Source organism: Giraffa tippelskirchi, chromosome 8, assembly GCF_054371585.1.
Source record: "Giraffa tippelskirchi isolate mGirTip1 chromosome 8, T2T-mGirTip1v1.2.pri, whole genome shotgun sequence".
In the NCBI taxonomy this organism is placed as follows: domain Eukaryota; kingdom Metazoa; phylum Chordata; class Mammalia; order Artiodactyla; family Giraffidae; genus Giraffa; species Giraffa tippelskirchi.
In genome coordinates, this window is record NC_137282.1 from 8276345 (window position 1) to 8296610 (window position 20266).

Genomic DNA, 20266 nt, shown 5'->3' on the forward strand with positions numbered 1-20266 from the left:
AAACTGAAGTTCCCTGACTGTTTTTTCATTACTGACAAGTTGCTCACTCCTCTTTTCATGTGGAAGTTTGCAGGTTTCTATTGCAGCACAGAAACTGTCTTAGAATGGAGTGTTACATAGTTCTCCACAGTCCTTGGACCAGCCTGCTTCTTGGGTTTATTCCCGGCCACCTCTTTCTGCACACTCCCTCCTCCTTCCGCTTCCTTGACCCTCTGTCAGTACCCTCTCTCTTGGTTTCTTAGCAGGCAGTTTGCCTTCCTTGTTTACCAGAAGCAAGAGCTCTTTAGCAGGGACCTGCCCTGGCTTCTGCATTTTTGATTTTCTTATACCCTCCTTAATCATTCTCTGGAATTGGGAAAGAGGGGTAAAAGATTGGTTTCCTTTTTTAAACAAGCTTGGTTTTGACCGTGTTATGCCGCTTGCGAGATTGAACCCTGGCCCATGGCAGTGATAGTGCCGTGTCCTAACCTCTGGATGCCCAGGGGGTTCCCAGAGATTGATTTTGCATTGCTGTGGATGATGCTTCTCGTTGAAGAAGGCAGGGGAAGACCCTTGGTCAGCTTCAGTTTTAAGTGTGTAAGATTAAATTCTGCCACATCATATTATTAGTGATAGTGTTACTGTTCACCAGTGATGGAAACTCAGCCTTTCCCATCTGTAAGGTCTTTCTTTTTTTAAAAAAATTATTTTATCTTTAGGTTGAGTCACTGAGCTGAAGCTTTTGACTAGAGTTAGTACTCTAGTTACCGAATTTAGAATATATACCGGACTTTGAGTATTAACTTTCATCACTTGACTAGTCATGTGTAGCCTTTGACAGTGTTTTTAGTCTTTGGTAAAATGCATGTGTGATGTTGTTTGAAGGCCCTTCCAGTTCCAGACTGACGGTAGCAGTGTACTACATGTGTCAGATATGGGGCAGTTAGTATTTTTGGTCAGACTTGAGGAAATGATGCTGTTTGCCAATTTGTTACTTGTTTTAGACCCTAGTTTGGTCAGAATAAATGCTGGTAAATAAATGTCTCTTAAAAATGTCAGGGAACACAAAAGTCTTGTTGAACATCTTTCTCCTTGTAAACCATCGCTTTTGTATATTTTTAGCATAGAAAATATTCTTTTGCTAATGCTCTTATACTCAAGTACCTCTATAGTTCTTTTTTAGTTCTTTTTTTTTTAAGTGGTAATTGTGTGTGCAGAAAGACTTAAAAAAAAAAAAACTTAATGCAGTCATGCAAATAAATGCCATATGTAGAAAATCTGTTAGTCCATGGAAAATTTTAATCACTGTGCCTTTTGAGGGGGTCAAAACAGAAATTTGCTCTGACTTAAAAAGTAGTCACTTAACAAAGGTAAACTTTAAAGGATAGATACAGTTTTGAAGAGGGGTACAAGAAATCAGCTTTTTTAGGTGCTTGTGTTTGAGTTACACTCTCATAACTTTTATCTCATTTAATCTTCTTGGTAACTGGAAAGGTAGGTATGTTGTACGATTTTGCACCAAAGAGTTATGTAACACGGCCAGTGTGGTGCTGTCAGTAAGGAACCCAGTCTGTCCCTAAGCTCTACCGAGTTGATTCTTAGAGGCAGGGATACAGAGAACTTTGAGGGATGGGGTAAAATAACCTGGAGAAGGAGCATTGAGTATGACATTTGAAGACAAGTGAGTAGTTGGAAGTAGGCGGAGATGGCGTGAGAAAGGCAGTTTGGTGTGTGGTGGGGGGAACGGCATACCAGTGGCAGGAGCTGGCAGTGGGGGTGTGTAAGTTTTGAGCCAGGCAAGTAACTGGATTAAAGACGGTAGTATTTTAGGAGGATTAAAACCAGGTGGCAGTAGAAGTAAATAACCTTCCTGCCAGTGCAGGAGACAAAAGAGACTTGGGGTCGATCCCTTGGTCGATCCCTGGGTCTGGAACATCCCCTGGAGGAGGGCATGGCAGCCCACTCCAGTATTCTTGCCTGGAAAATCCCATGGACAGAGGAGCCCGGTGGGCTACAGTCCAGAGGGTTGCAAAGAGTCGGACACGACTGGAGCAGCATCACACATACCCACGATCTGGCGGTAGTGTGCAAAAACAAAGAAAGACGTCGGTCCGTGTAGAAGATTGTATTGGTGATGTGACTCAGGGTTAGGGGAGAGTCATGGGTGTATAAAAGAAACAGAAGTAGGAAGGAAAGGCCACAGAGGAAGGGAGCGGCAGTAAGAACTTGGCAGTGTCATATTTGGATGAATGAGGAAATTGATACGTGGTGAGGTATCTGAGAAACAAAAAAGCAGAGCTTTCAAATAGAATCCCAGGGATGGCGGAGCCTGGTGGGCTGCCATCTATGGGGTCGCACAGAGTCGGACACGACTGAAGCGACTTAGCAATCAATGGGAAAGAAAGACAACTCGTTACAATTTCTTAGCGTAGAATTTAAATCCAGCAAATATGCGTATTATCATTTTTGATATCACCTCTGATTAAAAAAGAGAAAGTTGTTATACTGTCTTGACAGATGATTGCTTTCTCATCTAAATGTGCAGTAATCTATATACATAGTAAAAGTATACATTGAAATTGATCATTACTGATCTAATTATATCATTAACTTATTTTCTTTCCCCAATGATCTTGTTATTATATCTAATTGTAGAAGTCATTGAATGAACTCATCATAATACAAGAACTCAATTTAGTACCCCTATTAAAGCTTTGTAATGGCTAATTGGTTATGTTGGAACTGATTAAAATTATGCAAGGTTACCTTATTGTAGACTATAAATAGTAGAGAATGGACTCTTTTCCAGGCCATTCATGTTGTTTTATTACTATGTTTCTGTTACAACTGTATACTTTAAAGGAAAAGATTGTTCTGAAAAAATGTTTAATAAGCAACCATAGAGTACTTAATAGCATATGGGGTGCTGAAGCATTTGAAGGGATTAAATCCTGCCCAAGTATATCTCCCCTGAAGGTTATTGATTCTTAAGAGGAAAGGCTTTGAATAAGTAACTGATAAACCTGTTTGGAGCTAAGCACGATTTTGTTGTGTTTTAATTTCAATAAATGCTTGTTTAGTACATACTGTGTGCAAGGCATTTAAGACATGAATTAAGAGTTCTAGGGTAATTTCTGCTTACCTAGGGTTGTCTTTCTTCCTGGAGGAGTAAGTGGGAGCCCACTCTTGTCTGGAGAATCCCATGGACGGAGGAGCCTGGCAGGCTGCAGTCTACTGGGTCACGAAGAGGAGGCCACAACTGAGCTACTAACACAAGAGTTATCTTTCTGAAAAAGATGAAGACAGATTGAATTCTAAACTGTTGGAAAGGATTTGGGAGAAGCATGCGTTCGCCCAAGGCCATTGGTAGTGAACTGGGTGAAGCTGAGAGGAGGGCTTGCCCGACTGAGGAGGACGGTGTATGTTAGAATGTCCAGCCTTCTCCACAGAGTATAACGCCTTCCACCGTTCCCTAAAGGGCACTCTTCCTTACGGGCCAGTTTGCTTCCCTTCTAGTATTGCAGATAACGAATTATGCAATTACTATCTCAGCTTGCTTTAGAGTTCTTTGTGTGTATGTGTGCAAGTGGTTAATGTGAAAAATGAAACCAGTTTAATTGGTTTCTAATTATTTTGTATGGGTTTTGTTTTCTATTTACTGACATTTGTAAGTGCTTTGAAAATGTGAGTCCTGATTCTCCTCAAATTTTATTTTATATTACAGTGCTTACCAAACAGTAGCATTTATAAGACACTTTATTCTTTGCATAGTATTTTGAAAACCTGGCAATATTTGTTTCCGCTGTGCTCTCAGTCACTGAGCAACGTTTTGCTTTCCTTCACTATACTATACCTAAGAATAGTTCAGTTTTCCTCTTATCTAAGCTAAGATGTACCTCCCCTTTATCCTTTGGGTACTTATTATTAATGTATATAGCAAAGCCATTCTTTTTGCTTTATTATACATAATAGTACTTTAGCAGTACCGTACATGTTATCAACTAATAAATTATATCTCTGCTGAGAATTATTTAAGTTTCAAATTGTGTGAAATAAATATCTATGTAAGAAAGTTAATTGGCAGTTAAATTTACTTTACTTGATTGTAATTGCAGGAGAAGAAAGAGATAGGATAAACAGATAGCTCAGAACCACTAGAAGAATTCAAAGAGGTAGGTGAGGTCCATAGCTTGAGGAGAAGTTAAATATAAGGCAGAGAGGTTTGGGGGGTGGATTTGAGGGGAGCTTGTCGTGGCTCAGAACCCAGCTGGGTCAGACACACAGTGGTCGGAACGGGGTTTCTGCTTGAGATTGAGTGGTGCTTGATTGCAGATTATAGTAGTTTCTTCTCATCTTCGTCAGATTTGACCTTATTACTTAAATCATCTTAATGCTTAGACTTGTTTTACAAGAAAAAATTTAAGGCATTAAGGGTGAGCTGTCTTCATGTAATTAGATTAAAAGGTAACCAACTTCAGGGTAGGTACAATGAGAATAAAATGGTTTATGGTTAAATTCAATTACCAGAATTTGTTATTAGTAATTAAAAACATTTTCATTTTGGGGAGAGTTAAAACTGTATCTCTAAGTCTAATTTCTGTACTCAAAGGAAAAGTTAAAAGACACAGGTTTTCAAGATGAGGACAGATTGTAGTAGTTGCTTCTCACCTTCATCAGTTTTGACCTTACTACTTTAATTATCTGACTTGTGAGAATATGAAAAATCTATACCACTTAATTTTTTTGTTCATTTTTTTTTTATTATGGTAAAATTTACATAAAAACTTAAAAAATTTTTTAGTGTACAATTCAGTGGCATTGAGTATATTCATAGTGTTTTGAAGCCATTGCTGCTATCATTTCCGGAAGCTTTTCATTATCTTAAATCTGTCTTTATAGTGCTTTATAGGTATTTTGTGTTTAAGTCTAAGGAAGAATGATATGACTATTATTACTGCTTGGTGCATGTTTGAGGAATTCAGGGAACCTTATATGAATTACGTGTGTCCTTCACACTCTTAATATTGGCTCTGCTAACTTGTCTTAATTATTTCCAGTGGTCATAAAACGAGAATTTGTAACTTTTAGGAAGTCGCAAAGCTTTATTACCTCAGAGTCTATGACATGATCGCTTAGAGGTTTCTGAAATCATAAATCTAACTTTACAAATGCAGTTTTGTCCTTGAAAATTCTGGTGGTCACAGTTCTAGAATTTATCATTCAGTTCAGTTTTGAAAGAAATAATTAACACAGATTCTTGATTATCCTTTATGTCAGTGTTTAAAAACAGAGACAACATGAAGATAGATTTGAGGTCCTCAGAAGATACTAGAACATAGAGACAAAGACAAGTATATAGTGGTATTAGAAAATTAAAGTCAAGTGTGGGAAAAATTAAAACTGGACTTTAATAAAGATGGGAATATCAGATGGTATATTTCAGCACCTAGAAGATGTTATATTTGTCTAAATGATTGTGTATAAAACTTATTTTTTTTCATGTTTTACCCTCATGTAGTAGAGATCATTGGGCAAAATTTTTGCTGTTCTTTTTTTCCAAAGTTATTTCCCAAAACCTGAGTTGGAATACTGCTCAACCTTCAGCCTGCTTAGGACCTTTGCTGGGTGTTTGTCTCAATGCTGCCATCTAGTGATTATTGTGGGTATCTCAACGTGGAGCTTAAGGCAGCCTGCGTCACTCCTTGACAGCACAATCTAAATGCCTCTGGCCACAAACCTCCCACTACTTTTGAGAAGCCGAATAGCAGTGGAGAATCCCAGGGATGGGGGAGCCTGGTGGGCTGCCGTCTATGGGGTCGCACAGAGTCGGACACGACTGAAGCAACTTTGCAGCAGCAGCAGCAGCTGTGGCAGAAATCTTATTTAGTTATTGAGACCATGTAATCCCTTGGAAACAGTAGTTCAGTCCAGTCGCTCAGTCGTGTCCAACTCTGTGCAACCCCATGGACCGCAGCACACCAGGCCTCCTTGTCCATCACCAACTCCCGGGGCTTGATCAAACTAATGTCCATCGAGTTGGTGATGCCATCCAACCATCTCACCCTCTGTTGTCCCCTTCTCCTCCTTCTCCTCCCGCCTTCAATCTTTCCCAGCGTCAGGGTCTTTTCCAGTGAGTCAGTTCTTCTCATCAGGTGGCCAAAGTATTGGAGTTTCTGCTTCAACATCAGTCCTTCCAATGAATATTCAGGACTGATCTCCTTTAGGATGGACTGGTTGGATCTCCTTACAGTCCAAGGGACCCTCAAGAGTCTTCTCCAACACCACAGTTCAAAAGCATCAATTCTTCTGTGCTCAGCTTTCTTTGTAGTCCAACTCTCACATCCATACATGACCACTGGAAAAACCATAGCCTTGACTAGACGGACCTTTGTCAGCAAAGTAATGTCTCTGCTTTTCAGTATGCTGTCTAGGTTGGTCATAGTTTTCTTCCAAGGAGCAAGCGTCTTTTAACTTCATGGCTGCAGTCACCATCTGCAGTGATTTTGGACCCCCCCCCCCGCCCCATGAAGTCTCTTACTGTTTCCATTGTTTTCCTATCTATTTGCCATGAAGTGATGGGATCGGATGCCATGATCTTTGTTTTCTGAATGTTGAGTTTTAAGCCAGCTTTTCCACTCTTTCACTTTCATCCAGTGGCTCTTTAGTTCTTCGCTTTCTGCCATAAGAGTGGTGTCATCTGCCTATCTGAGGTTATTGATATTTCTCCTGTCAGTGTTGATTCCAGCTTGTGCTTCATACAGCCCAGCATTTCGCACGATGTACTCTGCATATAACCTAAATAATCAGTAGAGTGTTTTTATGTTATTGAGATTATTATTGAGCTGTGCATAGCTCTGTCAGGTTCATAACCAAGTCATTGTTCTTTCTAAGATACTGTTTTTCTTATTGTTTCCAGTTTTTCAGGGTAACTTAATTAATGCACTGAACAACACTTATCAAATGCATATTATATGCTAGACACTGTTCTTAGTACTGGGAATATACTCCTCAGCAAACAGAAATCATAGCTTTCGTGTAGTTTACATTTCACTGGGGGAACAAATGGTAAGATACACATACAGTATTTCAATCAGTGAGACGAGTTTAAGAAGAAAAAGTAAAGCAGGAAAGGGGGATGTGACTTTTTGTGGTTGGCAAACTGTTTTGAGGTGTTAGATGGAGTAATCAGAGAGAGCCTTACTGAAGGTGACTTTTGAGTAGGGGTCTGAAGGATCTAGCATAGTGCTCTCCAGACAGAAGGAAAGCAGGTACAAAGGTCTTAGAACACCTGACTTGTAAAGAAAGAGCAAGCAGGAAGGAGCAGAGTGTGAGAGTGAGTGAGAGCCGTAGCAGGTGAGGTTGGAGAGGCCCTGTGGGGGTGTGTGGGGGGTACAGGCCAGAGGGGCTTGAAACTGGATGTCATTGGGCTGGATGAAAGGTGGGCGCCAAGCTGCGGGGTCACTCTGGCTTCTGTGTTTAATGGTGTGTGGTGTCATTTGCTGCAATTTTTTTTTCTTGTTTTATTAGTGGTAGGGATAGATTTACTTTATAGAGATATGAGAACAATGAGATATAAGGACTATGTTTTGACAGCTCTGGGATCAGTGATTATATGGCATATTGTGTATCTGTACATATTTTTAAAGATTTGCTCTTGGATTATCAATTATTCTTATTTTTGTGATACAGGATAATTGAAATCAGCTGGTAGAGTTTTACTTGGAAAATGTTATGATTATCGCTACTCCAGTACATTTCAGGCTCAATTCTTACAGTGAACAAACACAGTGTAGTGTTTGCCTGTCTCAGTGATCTTCATATTCAATGATATTTCGGGAATGAGAATCATCTGGAGTTGTAATTTTTTCCACACTTCATGATATGGTTAGGGATGTGCCAAAACAAACCACACAATTAGCTGATTAGCACTTCTATTTGATCCACACAAAAAACCTGTTGGATTTATGTTGTAACCTAGATGATTTATTTAAACCACTTTTTTGCTTGTAGTTCATCAGCTAAAATGACTAATTCTCAAAGTACTATTACTCTTGCCCAAATTGTGCTTAAAAAGTGCCCTGAAACTAAAAAAAAAAAAAAAAGCCCTGTAATTATCAATTAAGTTACAATATCATGATCACTGTTGGTAATAGTATTTCTCTACGGATTCAGGGTATTTTTTTGGTAGCCAAAATATTTATTATTTTTACGCTTGGTCTTGTGATGTCAGAGAAGAAACACCCTCCGTGTGACACGGTCAGGTCAAGGAGGTGCCGGCTGTGCTGCCCTGTGTCACGTGTCTTTTCTGCTGTAAAGTACCTGTTGAAGTCCTCTGCCTTTTCCTGACCGACATGTAAGGGTGTTTCTATATGTAGTACTGGGTATGAACATTTGTTAGTTAAATGTGCGTTAAGATCTGCCTTTCTGTGGCTTGCCTCTTTGCTTCTCTGATGGTGTCTCTCTGGTCTTCCGTCCTTCTCTGTTCCCTACCCCTGATCAGTTACCCGTCAGTTCCTGCCAGATCTACCTTTAATATTCCTCTTATGTCTCTTCTCCATCCTTTTGTCATTGCCTTAATGGCCCTTGTTACTCATCGCCCAGATCATACATAGATCATATTCCTTCCCGTCCATTTCCAGCCACTTACACAGTGACTTTTTAAAACTTCGAATCTTGCTCATATCATTCCTCTGTTAAAATCTTCTAGAGGTCCTGGGAGGCTGCAGCATAAAGCTCAAATCTCATGACCTTACTTCTGCCTTCTTTAGAGGTTACTTCAAGCTTCTGCTCCTGTATAACGTCTTTCCCAGGTTTATTCCCTAGTTCTTTTTAAAGGAAGGATGTGGTTGTCTTTACCACAGCCACAGTTGTTAAGACAACTTCCAGCTGTTCATCTCTCATTTCATGTCTTGGCTGAGCAGTACTGTTGGTTTGCTTGTGTTGGACGTTTTTATATTGATGGACCATCGAGCTCTCTGACTAGTCCATTTCTTTCCCAGGCTTTTTCCTCTGCCAGTCCCTTACATATTGGTGTTCTTGGCTCTCCTTTCCACCTGTTCTCCATGGGAAAACCCATCAACTGATGGCGTTACGGCTATTTTGTATGTATAGTCAGCCCTTAAGGTATCTGCGGGTTCTGGGTTCCAAATTCAACTGATTTGGATCCACAGTTGGTTGAATTCAAAGATGTGGAACTCAGGGATATGGAGGGCTGGCTATGACTTCTAGATTTTAATTTCCAAATCAACCTTTCTCTTGAACTCCAGATCCGTGGACATTGCTCCTTGGATGTTTCATAGGCATCTTAAGCTCTATTAAGTCCCAAACTAAGCTCATACCACCCGCCTCCCAAATCTGATTCTCCGTGATTCTGTGTTTTCCTTTAACGTCCCCTTCGGGTGTGCCTCTGCCTGGCCGGTAGCTCCGGGAAGCCTTTCCCTGACGCCACTTGCCCCTGCCTGGTCCCCTCGCCCTCTGTTTCCCATTGTGGCCCTTCTGTCCTGACGCCTGCAGGCACCGTGCCTGTTCTCCCCGGTAGACTGAACGCATCTGGAGGCTCTGGGTCGCTGTCCTGCCCCGTGCTTAGCGTAGCTGAGGGGTAACCGAGAGCACCTCCCGATGAAACACACCTGGAATCAGACTCGTCGTCTCTTCCCTTTGCTCCTGATTCTCTTCTCTGGAATGACTTTCACAGATGATGTCGCCACCTTTTCAGTTAAGTTGTTGTTGTTCGGTTGCTCAGTCGTGTCATGTTTAATTCATTTCCTTTTCTGTTACTTCTGCAGCTGGTTGCTTTCTGAGCCCGTAGCTGGTTTATCATTTCCATCCCCTTGGTGTTGGCTTGTTTTCCCCAGTCTGCCTTTTTTATTGCTGCTGGGGTTATGTTTCTCAAGCACAGGTGATCGTCTCTTGGTTCAGTAATGTATTGTTCTTTTCTGCAGGGTGAAGTCCAACTTCTTTATAAGACATTCAGTGGCAATCTTAAAGAACTGATCTAGTCTCTCTCTCGTCCCCCCCGCTCCCCACCCCCGCTTATCACAGAAACTATATCTTTAAAGTACTAGCCTTGGCAGCCTGTACCCCGAAGTCCACCTTGTTTATACTACCTGTATTGCCCTTCTCTCCATCCACTGCTCTGGAGGAACCTAGAGACTTAGGTTTCAAACCTGCTTTTGATGATTACTGTCTGTTGTCCTTGGACAAGCGTCTTGAATCGCCGTGACACACATGTAGTGAGTGCCGGCGCTCATTGTGTGGTGTCCTCCTCATTCAACCCGTCTCTCCTAGACCACTGCTGGAATTTACGTTCCCTTTTGTGCAGAGCTCTGTTTGTCTCATTGCACTAGTGACTTCTGCTTTTCATTATGATTGTGATTATTTTTCTCTCATATCACATGCCTTGTGAAAGCTAATACTATGATTTCTTGTACTTAATTTAGTTGAATTTTTCATTCTGAGGAAGTCGATTTGCTTTGCTTAACCCATATTGTGTCATTTAGTTTCTAAGTGACCAACTGATTGGGGTATGAGTTTTTGGACCAAAGTTGCCACTGTCAGGACCATTTGTAAAGATGTAGCCAAAGCAGGCTTGGTAAAAACCCATCTAACTTTGTGAGTTGGAAATTTCAGAGGGGTATACATTTGTCCTAAAGTTACATGCAACGCTTAAAGGAATTTAAAATTGTACTTTTACTGTCTTTATGTTAGCACTAAGGAAAAGCCCCAGTACCCAGTGAATTGTGTTTTTCTTTGCAGCCGGTTGCTGAACCAATCCCCATCTGTAGTTTCTGTCTTGGTACAAAAGAGCAAAACCGAGAAAAGAAGCCAGAGGAACTCATCTCCTGTGCGGACTGCGGCAACAGTGGTAGGTGACCCTCTGTGTGTGCTTTCTCACAGGTTTTGTCAGGCAATGGTGTGTTTAACTGCAAATTGTATACATTTGATTCGGGTTTTAGGTACCTGAGATGAGCTAGATGAGGGAGGAGTTTAAATGTATAATTGAAATGTTTTATTCAGTTAACTTAAATCAGGTCTTAGCAGCTGTTTTTTATAAAAACTTTCCATAGACTTCTTTTTTTTCTGTTAGTCTTTATATTTCACTATCAAGCATCTGTTCAAATCACAGATCACAGCAGTCAGTTGGAGGTTATTGCTGGTTTCTTTAATAATCACTACTTACCTTTGATTTATGCCTCAGCCTTCATGAATAGAACCAGGATGATAACAGATTTGGTGGTGTTTTTTTTTTTTTACATAAACTTACATATGTCACATTGAGAAACAGAGTGTTGACTGCAATTTAGTGAGCTGTGTGAAATTTGGGGCTCTGAAAAAGATTGTTCAGAGAGTCTCCTAATTTGTTAATTTCAGAGATATTCCTTGTCTACATTTTAAGAACTTATGAAGCTTTGTAGTATCTTTGATCATTGGCTTAATATTCAGTGTTTTATACCAGTAACAAACAGGATTTAGTCCAGAAAGCAGAAAACACTACATGCTTCAAGAGGAGAGGAATCTAATACCAGAATAAGGTTTTTGTAAGATTGTTGGAAGGGCTGAAGAGGCAAGCTCTGGACGGGCTTCGAGGCCTGATTCCCGGGACATGGCAGAAGTGGCCCATTGGAGAGAAGGAGCAAGGTGAAATGGGCAGCGTCTTTTACACGTACCTTAGAAGTCAGGCGGTCATTCAGCAGCGTCTGGTTTGGTGAGGGAGAGAACTGCACAGGGCATGAACTGGTGGTGTTGCCAGGAGGGCTGCCTGCAGCTTGGCTGTCACGGTAACCAAGGAAGAAAGCATGGACATGGTCAAATACCTGAAATTTGGGTGTTTTCCAAACTGAGAGCTAAAGTACCCCAAATCTTAAAAACTAAGAATTGTTTGAAAAAATAACTGTTAAACGTTTGGCAAAGGGCCAAAAGCTATAAAGTATAAAGAATGCGTTTACATTTTTAAAGTCCAAGGGGCAAAGGGATGAATAGGCCATTTATGTTAGAGGAATTAAAAGTTGAGCGCATTAAAAATGTTTTCCCCAAATAATAATAGGAAGACCCACCAAAGCATTGGTGAAGTGTTATTTTATAGCTTTTATAAAACTTGAAAGATAAGAGAGCCCAAACTGGAGCTGATGAAATTGTGGTAAAATGTTTATATTCTGATGATGTCACTGGATATTACATCGTAGGGCCTGGAGCATGTTTTGGTAGGGCAGATCTACCTCTCAAGCTATAGAAATGTTTATTTCATTTCACTTGCCAATTCCTCTTTCAGGAATTTATTCTAAGGAATTAACTTAAAAGAAGGAAAGATCTGTAATCATGAAATAATTCATTTTAGTGTTCTAATATCTGTTATGGGTTAATTGTGTAAATATTTACAACAGGCAGATGATCAGGTAGGTTCTAGTATGTCAACTCTGGAGTATAATCAGTTTAAGGAATGTAAATATAAAGTTTGCTTGAATAAAATAATGAAAGGCAGAGCAAAGCTGTACGTATCCCATAATTAAAACCATGCAAGGGCTTTAGTTAGTTTAGAAAGGAAAAGTAGAACATGAAAATAGCTCTTCTGGGATGATGAGATTATAGATGAGATTTTTTTTTACACTACCATTTTCCTTGGATGTTAGTGATGTTTTGATGATAAATTTTGTATCATCTCTTAAAAGAGAAAATTTATTTATTGATAGAAAAGAGAAAGATAATTTAACCAGCCCTTTCTCTCACTGAAGAGAAGTAAACATAACCAATTTTTAGAGGAAAGGGGTAAATCTTTTCAGAGTTACTAGCAAATTGGCTCTCCTAAGTTTTTGAGAATCAAACTGATTGTAACTTTTGAGAGAGGAAACATTTTTTTTTTCTGTTACTGTTAATTCTGATCACAGTAGAAATATTGCTTAGGTTTTAGTTTTATCTTGAGTGCCTTAAATCATGAGCACATAACTCATTTTTAAATGATGGGATTTTAAAAATTTATTTATTAGTTAACAAACATAACACATTATTGTTTAAAAAATGAGAGCACAGAAGGGTATAAAGTAAAATGTAAAATCCTTTCCCTGAAAAATATTTATAGCTCTGTATCCTAGGATGTTACAGTTGTAAACAGTTTTTGTGTTTATTCTTCCAGAAATGGCCCAGGCATATTATGTATTCATATACATAGGACCATGTGTACACACACAGTACTTTAATTAATGCAGCCTTAATACAAGTTTGGAAATTTTCAAGTTTTTTTTTTATAATCAAATTGGGAGGGGGATGATGTATTTAGCACGCATAAAACTGAATTGGAGTGCCGAGCCCCGATAAGACAAGTGTGGCAAGCTTCCAGGAGCTTCTTGTTTTCCTTGGTGTTTTGATTTAAGATAATTGCCATTTTCTACAACATTTCTTTTATACAGTTGCAGAATGATTCTTGATTGTTTCATTTGCCAATTTTCACCTTTTATTAGGTCATCCGTCCTGTTTAAAGTTTTCCCCTGAACTAACGGTTAGAGTGAAGGCCTTGCGGTGGCAGTGCATTGAGTGTAAAACGTGCAGCTCCTGTCGAGACCAAGGCAAAAATGCGGTGAGTAGTTGTGCCTTCCATTGTGAGTATTTCACTTAGAAGTAGAGCGTACAACTGGCATTTTCCTCTGTGTATGTTTGATTATTTTCAGTCACTTGGCTCAGCAGAATTTAGAACAGTAGCCTCTTAAAGTTCACATCGTTAGTTTAGAATACTTGCTCAGTGATGATTGAGCAAGTATTGGATAATTCTTGAACAATTCTAGGCAGTTTTCTACCTGACACCCCAGTTTTTTTGGCCAAACTGTGCAGCTTACGGGATCTTAGTTCCCTGACAAGGCTCGAACCTGGGTCCCCCAGCCGTGGAAGTGCAGAGTCCTCCCCCCTGGACTGCCAGGGAATTCCCAGATTTCTTGGTAGTTACTAAAGCACTTTAATTGTATGTTTGCAGAGAGACTAGCTACTTTAAAGAAATACTTGTGAAATTTGAGTCTTATGGAGGTATTCATTTAGGAATGATCAGTTATATTAATTACAGTCATCTTTCTCTCTCTTTTATTAAAACAGACTAAAAAAGGTAGCTTGTATCTGGCCACTGGATGCACATTTTTTTAGAAGTAATGAGAAGTAATGAAACTCTAGTTCCTTATTAAAGATGGATGAAGCCAAACTTTTTGCTAACTCAGGCTATGCATTTACTCTACTACTACAGATTAAGGGAACTTTTATTATTAGGTAACTCACCTCCTTTGTGGAAAGGAGCCTCTTAGGTTTCGTGAAGTCATGATCCTAACATGTTTCTGTTGCATTTGATTGAGCAGAGCTGTTCTTTCTCTGCTTTAGGATAACATGCTCTTTTGTGATTCCTGTGACCGGGGTTTTCACATGGAATGTTGTGATCCGCCACTCACTCGGATGCCAAAAGGTGAGAAATACTTTCCGAAATCAAACTGGTGATAGGGGGCGGGTTAGTGAAAGCGCCTTCTAATCTGCTTTGTTAAGGTAGAAGAATAGCTTGCATCTTTCCCCTTTGGGTTGTTTGAGTGGAGAGCTGTCACCCCAAAGATGGGGACAGTCTCCTGACGTTCTTATGTGGTGTGGGTTTAGTATTGGTTCCCTCTGTTTTCAGTGTTTAAGCATCCATGAGGGTGAAGGTGTCCATTTACCAATTTTTGCCAGCCCTGTAGCTAGAGGGCAAAATACTTGACTTATATAATACTTTGAAATATTTATTTCTTGAAGAAGTGAAATTCTATTAGGTCATGTTGATTATATCACAACTCATCACCTTTGAGGGGCTTAAAGCTGTTAGTGCCTCTGGTTTATTGAAAACCTCAAAAAGTTTTATAATATTTTGTAAGCAAACAAGTGCCCAAATCAGAAGAATACAGCTTAAAAATGTTATTTTATTCTTTTGACTCTTGCTCCCTGAAAGGTATTTACTTGAGATATAGTTGCCTTTTGGTTGGACTTCCATACTATCATATGCTTACAGTTTCTTCAAAAAAATCATTAGTCTTCTCAGCTTTGTCTTATCATAAATTCCATTTTCAACTCAGGTTTTTGTGATTTGTAGATTTTTTTAAGTAAAATGCTTCTTGTGAGATACTTTATGTCTCTTTGAGGGAGTGTTTCCTGCTGATGGAAAGGGATCCAGCCCGAGTTTTAGCCAAGTTATTCCACTTCGGGATTTTACTTGAGCCCGCTGTGCCACTATTGATGGTTACCTTTTGAAGAGTCACATTTGTATGTACTGGAAGAACAAGTGTCCCCTCTTCCTACCTCTTCCATTTACTTGAAATGTGGGCAGAGGCCTTCTGAGAATCCTTCCAGGTAGTACAGATTTTCTTAGGACTTCATTCCTGTGTATTTAATGCCTACAAAAGAAGTTTTACGGCAGCTTACAGCAGGAAACACTTTGTTTTGAAATAATTTCAGATTTACATGGTAAAAATAGTACAGAGAGTTCTCATTGTACCCTTTACTCAGCTTTCCCTAATGTCATTCCCTCTTAGTGTATCATAACAGGGATATATTATATAGTATGTCTTATTACTGGTGGTGTTAACTTGGGTCACTTGTTTATAGTAGAGAACTTGGCAGACACCTTACAATTACTCTTTTTTTGCTTTGCAGCTCCTTTGGCATCAACTATTGCTAATTTTTACTCTGATGTTTTTTGGCATAGTGATGATTTTTTTATTTCCATCATTCCTTCTTTGCTTACTAACTGGAATTCTGCTGTAAGAAAGAGGAATCTCTTTTGCACATGTATTTATTCGACTGTTTTAATCATTATGGTTCATAGATACTTACTTTATTCTGTGAATTATTGTCCATTGCCGTGATTATTCCTTTTTTCTTTGATTAACCCAGATTTGGCCATTGGGAGCTCCTTCAAGTTGGCTCCTGGGTCATTTTGACATGGCTTCATTATCCGTTGAGCACTTCTTTATTTTCCGGCACCACAAGCTTTTCTAGGTTATCTTGTATTTTCCTCGCTCCAATCCTGGACTCAACCATTTCTCTATGGAAACCTGGCATCTTTCCTTGCAGAATAGGAATTAGAAACCCCTGTACGAGTGCTGGCTATAAAGTCAGCATCAGTGGACTTCAGCCATGTGTGGCCTTCAGGATATTTGTGAGTCTCGTCCAGTTGTTTGTAGGATTTTCTATGTATGTGTTTTCATGTTTGTTTTTCTGGGGGGCTTTTAACAGATTTTCAAATAAGAGTTCTTGACCTGAAAGAGGTTAAGAGTTCCTGGCTTAGACTATCTGAACTCCTTCAGTGGATTTATATCTGTTGGGCTTTTATGTGGAATTTTCTTTTTTCATAGGCATGTGGATATGTCAGATATGTCGACCTAGGAAAAAAGGAAGAAAACTTCTACAGAAGAAGGCAGCACAGATAAAACGGCGCTATGCTAATCCAATAGGACGTCCAAAAAACAGGTTAAAGAAACAAAACACGGTGTAAGTTGTACTTGTGGCAAGGTGAGGGGAGAAGAGGATAGGGCCTTCTCTGTAGTGCAGGGCTCACTTGTGTGCGTCCGGAAAAGGAGATTGACTTTTATGTAATAATAATAATGGCTGGTGCTTATTGAGCCCTTAATAGAGGGCCAAGGCACCCACTGTTCTAAGTGCTTTATGTGTATTAAATCATTTAATTCTCCCAACAGCCCAGGGAGGTAGGAACTGTTGGTAGTCTCATTTTTCAAAGAAGGAAGCTATAGCATAGAGCAGTAACTTGCGTAGTTTATAGTAAGGGTTGAACTGAGATTAAAACCCCAGTAGGCTGGCACCAAAGTCTGGCTCTTAACTGTTACCTTAAATTTTCTCTTTTACCTGAAAGGGAGAAAAAATTATGTTATTGAAGCATTTCAAAGATTCTTCTGTTAATGTTATCTTAGTAGTTTGTATTATATGTACAAATTGCTGGATAGCTTCTCTTATTGGTCATAGCTAAGTCCCATTACTATGTCCTGAAGTAAAATAATGTGAATTTTTCACCTATTAGCAGAAATCAGGAATATAATTATCTCTTGTGGACTAGAAAACTGGGCTAGGTCTGGAGGAGGTGGGGCAAGATTCAGTAGCTAATTTTGTCTTTTTTTTTTGAAGTATCTCTCCAGTAATTCACCTTTGATGATATGTAAAGTCCCTTTAAGCCTGTCAACCTCTCCTAAAATTTACCCACCTTTTCTACACTTAAGACTATCTTGAAGGTGATATAACTGAAGTGAATGGGCATTAGCAGTTTGAAACACATAGGACCAGTACTGTAATTCATGCTTTTAAATCATAAATCAAACTTTAATTTTCGTATAAAAAGATCTTTTGATTCCTGGCTTGCAGAGAGTAACCCATCCTTATGTTGAGAGGTAAGAGTCTAACTCTGAGTTGGTGCAGAGATCCTAGGAAGAGCCTTCATACCGGGAAGGGTCTTAGGTTTTCTGTGGTACAACTCTCACTGTGTAGATAAAGACACTATTGTTTAGAGAGAATGTGATTTGTCCAAGATGTGCAGCTAGTAAGTGGCAGAGTTATGACTCACATATGCCGTCTGACTCCTGGCCTAGGATTCTTTTCATTATAAAATGCATAGGCTTCCCAGAAGTGGATGTTTCTAATAATATTACTTCTTAATCACATAATATTTATTACAGTTTATGGAGTATTCTTGACAATATGGATTTAAAAAATACAGTTGTAGATATTTACTGTGTGTTATGTATTAAACAGAAACCTTATAAAGATTTCTTTTTAATAGCTCCCCCTTTCCCTGTTTGATTCCTTAGGTCAAAAGGTCCCTTCAGCAAAGTTCGAACAGGCCCTGGAAGGGGTCGGAAACGTAAAATCACTCTCTCCAGCCAGTCAGCATCGTCGTCAGAAGAAGGATACTTAGAGCAAATAGATGGCCTGGACTTCTGCAGGGACGGCAGTGTCCCCTTGAAGTTCAATAAGAAAACCAAAGGGCTCATCGACGGCCTTACCAAATTCTTTACCCCCTCCCCCGACGGGCGGAAGCCTCGTGGGGAGGTGGTAGACTACTCTGAGCAATACAGAGTTAGGAAAAAGGGCAGCAGAAAACCGAGCACTTCAGATTGGCCCACAGGTAAAGTCTGCTCGCCTGGAAGCAACAAGTATTTCAAAGTCTATTATTTGGAATAACACTACTTATCTGGAATAGATTCATATTTGATTTATTAAAAATCGGTCTTGGAATATGAGAATATGTTCAAGGTCATGTATTTAGGTGATACTCAGGTGATAACAATGGCAGGAATTTAGAGGCTAGAGATGAAGCTGGAGAATGGACAAGTGGGAGTTTTAGACAAATGAGATGCTTTTTTGGTGGAAGCACAAAGAATCCGCCTACAGAAATGTGGGTTATAACTTTGACTTAGGGATAACTTTATATTTCATAAATTACAAAATAAATCATGTGATGAACTTCATGATGCTTGTTTTTATTCCTGGAAGGAAACTGCAAAGAGTATGGGTAAATAGACTGCTGTTAATCTGAGCATAAGTGAAAGACCGAATTATTTGAAAATATGATGAGGTCATTGATTTTTTACTTCAGATGTTGGCAGATACTTTTGTAATTTTTCATGGATTATACTTGGAGAGCCACAGCTTCAGACCACTTGCCTATGTTTCAGGCTAAGTTCCCTCATTTTCAAACTAGGTAAGATCTGTGAAGAAGAGTTAAAGGTATAGCAGATAGTTCGAGTCAGAGGGGACAACGTTGATGAGCTGGTCTCCTTGCTGTGGAGTTGAGAGCACCCGGTCATGTGAAGGAAGTAGAAAGGGTTCTGAGCAAAGTCAAAGAGGGAGAGTGGCCTCTCAGGTCACACGCTGTGTGAGCCCGGTGGTGCCTCATGGGCTGCAGGGGACGGTGTGAACTCTGATTCCTTGCCCGACTGTCCCACTGAGGATCTTACTCACCGCTCCATTTCATTCCTGCTTCTATAAAGGGTGGACCGGGCCACTGCAGGAGGGAAAGATCCTCATCCTTATCAGATCCGCCCCGCTTTTATGCATCCGCCCCGCTTTTATGCTCTATTGATTTTCACCTCAGTGGCAATCAGCTAATTACAGTTTAGGCATTTACTTTTCATGTCTTTGTCAGCCATGTAGACTGAAGATAAGGCCCACTCTGAGTACATTTATCTAAGAAAACATGCAGGGCATTCTGGTTGGACTTAGGAAAGAATCTCACAAAGCAGAGGGTGATAAAAGGCATTTCTGAATTAAGCATTTCAGTGGAGGTAGATTATTAGAAGAATCTCCTGGAAAGTGTTAGAAATTTTCTGTCAGAGCAAATGTATCGAGTGTGTGGAGAACCATTGCTGAGTTTCAGGCATGACTTTGGCTTTAACGGGCTCTGTCATTTTCTTTCTGAGCTGTAGTTGAGGAGGCAGCCTGCACCGTCTGATAGAGGGCGGGGAGCGCTGTACCCAGTCTGGGCCTGCGTCCGTCTGTGTCATGCACCAGGGGGCAGTGAAGGCACAGAGTATCTTCAGATCAGACATGTATTTTTCAGTTTAGGAATATCGTTGAGAGTGAGCCCCTGTCCTTTTTCTTCTTCCACAAAATGAGTAACTGTGTATACAGTTGATTTTTTAAAAGAACTGTCACTAACGGGTCTTTTCAGCCACATGCATTCAGAAGAAGCAGGACCACATTGATGTCATTTTCAGATGCAAAGGCTAATGATCTACTTGATCCTCCAAAACTCCTCTCACTCATTTCTTTACCCATTTGAGGAAGGTGCATCATTTAGTGAATGCTTATTTTAATTTCTCGTACTTTCCCAGAGGGTTACCGCCTATGACCCTCATGCTTTGGAGTTTGTGCTTTAAACTGGCACCCAGAATGGGAGAGGAGTTGGGCAGTTGGCACTGGGCATCCGTTAAAATAGCCACTTGAAATAGACCATTTTGTTGAGATAAGAATGGGTTGGCCTTATGAAGACTGTGGAATCATTGAGAATTTTAAGAGGAGCAAAGTTTTCTTGTTTTGCTCTAAAGTGATGAAAATTATGTCTTGCTATAACAGACTTCTTCCATACTACCAAAGAATGAAAAAGCAACATTTGCGTGTTGACATGTTCAACTCGTGAAAAGTTTTATATTCTTGTTAGTTCAGAATAGACTGCATGTTCCTTAGACCTTTTTCTTGTTCTACTTGTATATATATATGTATGTATATGCTGAAATACAAACTTGTTTAGCTTAAATTTATGTAATATTTTTAAAAAGCTTTAAGTCAATTC

General features: G+C 39.7%; 1 protein-coding gene across 2 annotated transcripts in view; it reads left to right on the forward strand.

Annotated features, from left to right (window-relative positions):
* The window catches only part of KAT6A (lysine acetyltransferase 6A), a 97813-nt gene that overhangs the window by 41702 nt on the left and 35845 nt on the right, over positions 1-20266 (forward strand). The window contains exons 3-7 of one of the 2 annotated variants that reach the window (XM_081519214.1): positions 10735-10843; positions 13431-13546; positions 14329-14410; positions 16323-16458; positions 17784-18100. In XM_081519214.1, the coding sequence (XP_081375340.1) occupies positions 10735-10843; positions 13431-13546; positions 14329-14410; positions 16323-16458; positions 17784-18100 (760 nt within the window). The remainder of the gene's footprint in view (positions 1-10734; positions 10844-13430; positions 13547-14328; positions 14411-16322; positions 16459-17783; positions 18101-20266) is intronic. The other variant, XM_081519216.1, reaches the window with a different exon arrangement.